The following is an 8175-nucleotide window of genomic DNA, read 5'->3' as shown; positions in this document are numbered from 1 at the left end:
CAGAAAGTGCAAAAAGGATCCCGAAGGAGGAGATGGTGCTCAGGTCTCAGATCTAGGCGATGAGGCCGCTGGTGGATATTTTATTGTAGAAGTCACAAAGTCTTCAGATGATGTCTCAGTCTGGAAAAAGAGACCTGAACTTGGACGGATGACAGAACTCGGAGAACTGACAGGCTCCTGGACGGAAGTGGACCGGGTCCTGGACAGAAGGCACATCTTGAAAGAGGAGTAGACCCAGAGTTGGATGGATATCATAGTAGGGCATTAGGTAGAAGTCGGACCTAGGAAAATAACAAGCTAGGCCTTGATTTCAGGTTGCATCAGAAGTGTGAACAGATGGTGTCCTCCTGATTGTACAGACCAGAGTGGAGTTCATACAAGTGTCTATCCTTCATAACATTCCCACTATCCTGCTGGTCATCAGAAACATGATTGGTTGGGAATTAGAGGGTTCAGGAAAGGCACATGGCTCAGAAATCGCTTCTCCACCAAGGTCCGAAGTGCGAGTTGCAGGGGTGCTGTGAGGCAATCACTGACTCTTCTCATGGTTCAGGATGTAGTAATCATGTACATACATAAGAACTGCTATCGGCTGCCCAATAATCAAGGAAATCCATACAGCCGCATTCCCATAATTGCCCCTGAGAAACCGTCCCACAAACCAGGCCAGAGGAATCTGCAGGAAGCAAAAAAAACAACATTGATGTCACAACTCCGAGGAGCAGAAAAATACTAATAAAAAGCATCGAAACCTGTGACATCACAACCACCAAGGAGAAACCCCACTAAGAACTTTACATTTCTGTGCCAACACAATCCCCAGAGAAGAAAACCCACCAATAGGAATGATATAAACCTGTGACATTACAGCTTTGGAGGAGAAAACCCATCAATAAGGCTAGGTTCGCACCTGCACTTCACCGCACGACACCCCGGGACGCGCGTCCCCGGTGTCGTGCGGTCCTGCACAATTGATTTGGCCCCAATGATTTCAATGGGGTGACATCCACGCGGCAATCGCAGAAAAAGGTACAAGTAACTTTTTTGTGCGATACACGACTCACGGCTGTTTTAGCTGTGATCGTGTTCGGAAGCATGGGCGGAATTGCAGCGGGAAACCGCACGGTCCGCCCAGTGTGCCATTAGAAGAAAATGGCACCCACATCGCGATCGGTTCACCCATTGGCGACTCCTGACCCTGCGGCATTTCATGCGGTGAGGTGTCGCAAAACTGACATTACAACCCCAAGATGGTAAAAACCCACCAATAAGAATCGTACAAACCTGTGATATCATAGCCCCCCCCCCCCAAGAGGAGAAAAACAAACCAATAAGAATCATACAAACCTGTGACATCATCCCCATGAAGGCCCAGAGTCTGAACATCTTCAGAGGAATGCTGACCAAATACTGCAGAGAGAAGACACAATAGTCAGCCTTGCAAAAGTAGTCCTCTCAATGTCTACAACTGCCCTGACCAAGAAATGCTCAATTCCTCCACAGCATCGCAGAGGTGCAGTAAGCTATGCGTACAAAGAATGATCTCTGGTCAGTTTTAAGCAATGCCCTTCATATCGGTCCTCCTGCTCCCGTTGCGTCTGATTAGAAAAGGGGCTTCGTTGATTTATGTACTTTGGATACAAGACCCCAACACCAGACTTTGGGCCCACGGACATAAAACAGAATGCTCTGTCCAAGTCACAGGTGACAAACTGCTTACTGTGTCACGGCACCAACCACCACTATACAGGCAGGACTCTAATGACTGGTCAGAGATAAGCCAATGCCAATACGGTCAAGCCAATGCTGCATTCCACTGCCTCTGGAGTGAACAGACAATGTCCAGTTTTAAAGAAGAAATTGTTTTAAATGGTTTTACAGGTTCACTTTAAGATATAGATTGTCAAAATTCTTCCTGCAGGGCCCCCCTGATATTCCATTTACCGCTAGCAGCTGGACATTTCACATAATCACACTGCAATCTGGTGAACCTATACCGGTCTGGGGAACCTCAACATTGGCCACACAAGGGAATTTCAATTTTCAACCACAGACATCGCTTGGATTCATTTGACTACATTACAAAAATTGGGTTGAAAATTTTTGGACTAATCCATTTTTGTACAGTTTGAAAATCCCCACAATGCATCTCTTCTGGTAGGTTCCACGACTCCTACTATAGGTCAAGACTCACCTCATGGAAGAAAGCTGAGGCGAAGAAGACGGCGGTCTGAGCAGCCCACCTGGAGAGCCCACGTTTCATCATGGGCTTGTAGAAATGTCTTGGACAAAAAAAAAAGGTCATTACGCCAGAGTTTGTTACACTCTTGGTACAATTATCAACCCAACGAGCTCAAATCCCACCAATAAACCTAAGGTAGAAACGTTCAGTTCCTCTCCTTCAACTGCCCCCCAGAGGCCCCTCTTACCTGATGCACCATTTGTGTACTGGGATGTTCCAATTCTGCCAGAAGTAGGTCACTGTCTCCGAGTTCCTGGGAAGGAAGGAGACGCATAGAATGAGGATGCGGTGAACTATTACCAAACAATGTCAAAGCAAGTGAAAGCAGCCGAACCTTGTTCCTTCCCCCCGACTCACCACCAATCCCTGTAGAATTCCCGATCTCCAAAACGCATCAACTCCGCCACAAAGTTCATGGAAGAGTGGAAGAACCAGTAGAAGAAGATGAGCCAGATGAGGTGGTTGGGGACCTAAAAGAAATTCATAAGAATTAATTCCGGGATTAGGAGGAAGCACAAACGTTTACACATGTATGGAGAAGAACAGCTTACCGCCAATTTCAGGAGACGCTCAATCATCCGCGAGTAATCCATATCCTTACAGACAGAGATTAGATCCGATCACATGAAAAAATGAAGGAAAGAGACCAGAAAACAGCAGAGATGAGAAAGTCGGCCCACAGAACATTGCAAATCACTTCCATCTAGATTTGGGAACATAGATTACGGAAGATTGCTGATCATTCACTAACACTATGAATTCGGATTGATGAGAGATCCATCATGAACATGGAGATCGGCCTGCTCATGTCTCTAGGTCTTGTTCCTGCTCGGCCAATCATTCACTGCACATATTGCTTTGTATAGGTTCTGTTCCAAATGGCGCATGACCAGCATGTTGTGTTTTGGTATATTATCCTTTGTTTCCCATCATAGACAACAGAAATAACCTTCCAATGCCCAACAACACAAACTACATAAAACAGATCCTAAATACCCCCTCTCGGGTCCGATAAGAACTTAGTTGACTCATCATTGGGTAACCATTGTTATTCTTTCACATAGGAATCAAATTTTGGCTATAAAGCTTCAGTATGATGTCACAATTTGCCTTTCTAGAAACATTTTATTAGACTTATCTGCCAGATAAACACACTGGCCCTTATTTACTAAACACTCACCCGGAATGGCTTCATGGAGTTCTGAATTGTTGGGACCATCCACTAAAAAAAGCAAGATGGATACCAAGATTATTTTGAGCATAAATCTTTAATGAGTGCCATCATCCTGTTAACCAACCCTTCCTCACTGAGGGACAGAAGATCTCTGGGACCATCCAAGCTTTAGACTGATCAGTGAGGAGTTTTCACACAGAAGAACTGCAAAACAATTCCCATAAATCCCTGCGACACTTCATCATATCTTTTGATATTCAAGCATCATCTCTACATCCATCCCAATATTTCCCCATTATCATCTTCTGCTTCAGGATTCTAAATGTCTCCTCCAATGTTGAATCTAGACCTCTGAGCTTCCTAAGAAGCTCCACCCCCCAGGGGAGCCTGTAAAGGCCTTCCCTCCCATTGAAATATCTCACCTGTTGGATTAGGCCAACCAAGAGCTGCATGATGAACAACTGAGGAAAAGAGAGAAAGGAGGACCATCAGACACTTTTACTGTTTAAAGCTAGTCTGGCTGTGTGTGCGTTGAGGGGTTAATGAAAAGTCAAACATTGGCAAAGAAAAATGAGGGGCCAGAGAGCCTTGTAGAGAAAAGATTTGGGCAGTGTCAGTTTACAACAGACAGGGCAGTGATGGTGTACAATAAAGAGGAAGAACAAGAACGGTGTACAACAGAGGGGAAGAGAAGGGCAACGGCGGTGTACAATAAAGAGGAGAAGGCCGGTGACAGTGTACAATAGAGGGCTAGGGCAGTGGTGGTGTACATTAGAGGAGAAGGGCAGAGTACAATAGGGCAGGAGGACAGTGGTGGTGTACAAAAGGAGAAAAGTGGAGTGGCGGTGTACAGTAGAAGGGCAGTGGTGGTGTACAATAGAGTCGAAGGGCAGTGAACAATAGAGTAAATGGGGAAGTGGCAGTGTACAATAGAGTAGAAGGGCCATGGCGGTGTACAATAGAGTAGAAGGGCCGTGGCGGTGTACAATAGAGTAGAAGGGCTGTGGCGGTGTACAATAGGGGGAAGGGCAGTGGCGGTGTACAATAGAGTAGAAGGGCAGCGGCGGTGTACAATAGAGTAAATGGGGAAGTGGCGGTGTACAGTAGAGTAGAAGGGCAGTGGCGGTGTACAATAGAGTAGAAGGGAAGTGGCGGTGTACAATAGAGTAAATGGGGAAGTGGCAGTGTACAATAGAGTAGAAGGGCCGTGGCAGTGTACAATAGAGTAGAAGGGCCGTGGAGGTGTACAATAGAGTAGAAGGGCCGTGGCGGTGTACAATAGAGTAGAAGGGCCGTAGCGGTGTACAATAGAGTAAATGGGGAAGTGGTGGTGTACAATAAAGTAGAAGGGCCGTGGCGGTGTACAATAGGGGGAAGGGCAGTGGCGCTGTACAATAGGGGGGAAAGGCAGTGGAGGTGTACAGGCCTATTTTCCCTGTAGAATCGTGCATCACACTCTTCTCACCATCTCCAAAAGCCTCCGTAGAAGGAACCTCTTACGAATCCTCGGAGATCGGGGGAAGTTAATTTCATAGCAGAGAGTCGGAGCACAGACAAAATAATACATATCTGAGGGGCAGAAAGAAAAAGAAGTGGATGAAACAAGTCCAATCATGTGGCATGATGTCTGCACACATATCACACGTGTACCACTCACCTCTGTGTGTCAGATTGCCAGGGTACGACACCTCCTTCTGTCCTGCCTCTCCATTTGCTTTTCTCATTAAAGGAGCTGAGACACAGAGATGATGTTAGAATAAGAATAAACGGTACAGAACACATACGTGACCTGCAGACACCGACACTCACTAAAAACCTCCAGTAGGTGGCCTGCAGACACGGATAATCACAATAGACATACATGACCTGCAGACACTGACATGAACTGAAGACATACCTGACCTGCAGACACAGACACTCACTGAAAGCATACGTTGCTAGAAGATGACACTCACTGAACACATAAATAACCTGCAGACCCCCACACTCACCGGACTGAGAGCGCCCCAGTGCTCTGGTCCGTGTCAGCCTTCTCTCCCGGCACCAGAGGTTGACGTCTTTGTAAGAATATATCTTGAGGAAGAGAATGGTATAGATGGACAACGCAAAGACAGCCCCCACTGCAAATAGAAAGATTGTTGTGTGTGAGGGGGTCTGTAACCGATCCGGTGACTGGGCAAAGGGTGAGCGCCGATATCTACCTGGAGTCATGGAGGCAATTGTGAACACAACCAGTACCGGGAAACAGAGGATACCAGTGAGGATGATGGTGTACAGGAAAACACCCATTCCCTCTGAAAATCGACCCTGAGAAAAAACAAAACAAGAGAGGTTCAGAGAGGATCCTGCATTTCCCCTTCACTCTCACTGACTACCTCGAACTCTCAGATTATCACCTGTCAGGAGACCCCAACTATCAGCTCACCAAGCACCAGGAGATCCCCAACTATCAGCTCACCAACCACCAGGAGACCCCAACTATCAGCTCACCAAGCACTAGGAGACCCCAAACTATGAGATCACTAACTGGCCCAAAACCCCCAACTATCAGTTTGCCAACCGCCAGGAGACCCAAGCTTTTAGCTCTATTCCAGTAAAGATGCATCACCTCCTAACCAGGCCTGGTAACAGGCCACTCCCCTCTGAGATAGCAGGAGAAGGAGGCAAGGCTTTCCCAGGAACCATGTAGTTAGTCCATCTAAAAATTATCTTTTCTTGCTGACTTTTCGCTTGAGCCTTGAGTATTGTTCCCATTGGTAGTCTCTGTCTCCAGGCCAATGAAATGGCTGAAGATTCCTAGACGGAGTATGGTTGAAGCCCCTCACGATAGGTACAGCAGATGGTTTAACACCCCAGCATCTACCAAACACAGGTAGAGCACCCATGAACCTGTCCACCAGTGGATGCGATGCTCCCCTCAATGTGAACTTACAGATGCCAGTCGCCTCTCCAGGTGCAGAGACCCCAAAACGAAGACATTAGAAGCTGAAAGAGGAAAAAAAGACAATTATAGCCGATACAGAAGTGATATGGCTGCTCCACCCTGTGTAATGGAAAGACAGATCATTTGGTTGGTACACCACAGGAAGTCATACATGTTCTGAGGACATATGGTCCCATTACAAGCACAATCCCAACCACCGGCAGTGCAGTAATGTTCTGCTTGGTGGTGGGGTGCTTAGAGGAGGCAAAAAGAGCCATGCAGTGTCATCGCCAACAGAGGCTGTAGTGCACGATCATGTAACACGGCACAGCGAGGTGAATGTGTATGTTAAGTTCTATAAAACTCACTCTTACTGCCGTCAGCTATGGGCTGTGTCCACTAGAACTGTACCCCCCACTATGACCCTTGTGTATGAGGCAAGGTAAACCTTGTGGTATCAAAATACCGGCCAATCAGCATTACAGTGCATTCTTTTTGGCCTGCCCTGTCTGCAGGGATCTGATGGGCCATTATGATACATCATTCCTCTTATTATAAAATCCCCTCCGGCTTCGTATGGACTCACCCAACACCAGGCACAGCGAGGGCCAGCTATAAGGGTGCTTCAGGAAGAGGGAAACCACTTGGATGGGATCCACCAGTATGCCGTATCTGGGAGCCAAGAGACACAACATGGTATGAGAATCGGTTTCCTATAATCCTCTGCAACAGTGGCAAGTGCCAACCAATGGTGTTCATTGAGAATGGGCAACAATACAATCTGCAGACAGGTTCTCCTAACCCCACCCTGCAGCACATGCTCACTGCTTCTCTCTCTCTCTCTTCAGCTGTACGTATGCTTGGAGGCCCTCCAATTGGAGCTTACACAGGGCTATGGGCTCTCCCCATGTGACAGCTCTGGTACTTTGTGATTTGCCCAGCCTTGTCACATGGGAGGAACCCAAATGTTCCCCCTTACTAGTGTTTTCCACACTCCTGGTGGCTAAATGAGTCAGCTGGGGGAATGCAGGAAAGGGAGGTACGTGCCGTGGGGGATGGGGCTAACCTACAGGTTTCCTTTAACGCAGGGATGTCCAAACTGCGGCCCTCCAGCTGTGGTGAAACTACGAATCCCATGAGGCTTTGCAAGATTCTCACAGCCACAGACATGACTCCCGGAGAGAGATGCTTCATGGGATTTGTAGTTTCACCACAGCTGGAGGGCCGGAGTTTGGACATCCCTGCTTTAACACAATCCCATCAGCCACTTTACACATCCCAAGATTCCTGTTATTAGCCAGGAAAGCCACTGTGTGCCCCTCTGATTTAGTTTCCCTGTTACTAGGGCTTGACTTCAGAGCCAAGCCCTTCCATCCCTTGTGAAATGAGAGTGCCCTTACTGCCCAATGAGGCTGTCTGGCTGGATACCCCTCAGACTGACTGAGGGGTGCCAGTGGTAGTTTAGCCCTAAAATCAGTTCCAAGTAACAAAGTGAAACTAGTTTCAGAGGGGCACACAAAGGAGGGTTTTTTATTGCTAATGGAGTCCCCAGCAGGCATCTTGTGGTGTGGTTTAAACATTTTAATTGAGATTTAAAGGGAACTTGTCATGACAGATATATGGGAGGATGCTATGCTGAAAATGCCAGGTGCCTGGCCGTCATGCTGTTGTTTTGTCTTCATTACCGATTCACTGACCCAGAAGCAGTATAGCTCTAAGGAATTCTGACATTTCCTTGTTGCAGGTCTGGGTCCTAGAAGTACTGAAGCCAGACCCAGGTAGGAAACTAGCTATTGTATAATTTCCCTTATGACAGGTACACTTGAAGGAGACATG

At 47.2% G+C, this 8175-nt stretch overlaps 1 protein-coding gene across 1 annotated transcript in view; it reads right to left on the bottom strand.

The window, feature by feature from the left end:
* DGAT1 (diacylglycerol O-acyltransferase 1) overlaps positions 1-8175 on the bottom strand; it is a 20310-nt gene continuing 12135 nt past the window's right edge. The window contains exons 10-23 of the mRNA XM_018571264.1: positions 6926-7011; positions 6349-6401; positions 5618-5723; positions 5408-5536; positions 5074-5148; positions 4882-4985; positions 3839-3877; positions 3423-3464; positions 2794-2838; positions 2600-2712; positions 2430-2495; positions 2195-2282; positions 1348-1410; positions 1-676 (exon numbers count right to left, since the gene is read on the bottom strand). Of these exons, the coding sequence (XP_018426766.1) occupies positions 530-676; positions 1348-1410; positions 2195-2282; positions 2430-2495; positions 2600-2712; positions 2794-2838; positions 3423-3464; positions 3839-3877; positions 4882-4985; positions 5074-5148; positions 5408-5536; positions 5618-5723; positions 6349-6401; positions 6926-7011 (1156 nt within the window). The 3' untranslated portion in view covers positions 1-529. The remainder of the gene's footprint in view (positions 677-1347; positions 1411-2194; positions 2283-2429; positions 2496-2599; positions 2713-2793; positions 2839-3422; positions 3465-3838; positions 3878-4881; positions 4986-5073; positions 5149-5407; positions 5537-5617; positions 5724-6348; positions 6402-6925; positions 7012-8175) is intronic.

The sequence above is a fragment of the Nanorana parkeri genome, unplaced genomic scaffold (assembly GCF_000935625.1).
Source record: "Nanorana parkeri isolate BGI_ZX_2015 unplaced genomic scaffold, ASM93562v1 scaffold1717, whole genome shotgun sequence".
NCBI classification, from domain to species: Eukaryota; Metazoa; Chordata; class Amphibia; order Anura; family Dicroglossidae; genus Nanorana; species Nanorana parkeri.
The sequence above is the reverse complement of the archived record's forward strand: the minus strand, read 5'-3'. Positions and strand labels throughout refer to the sequence as shown.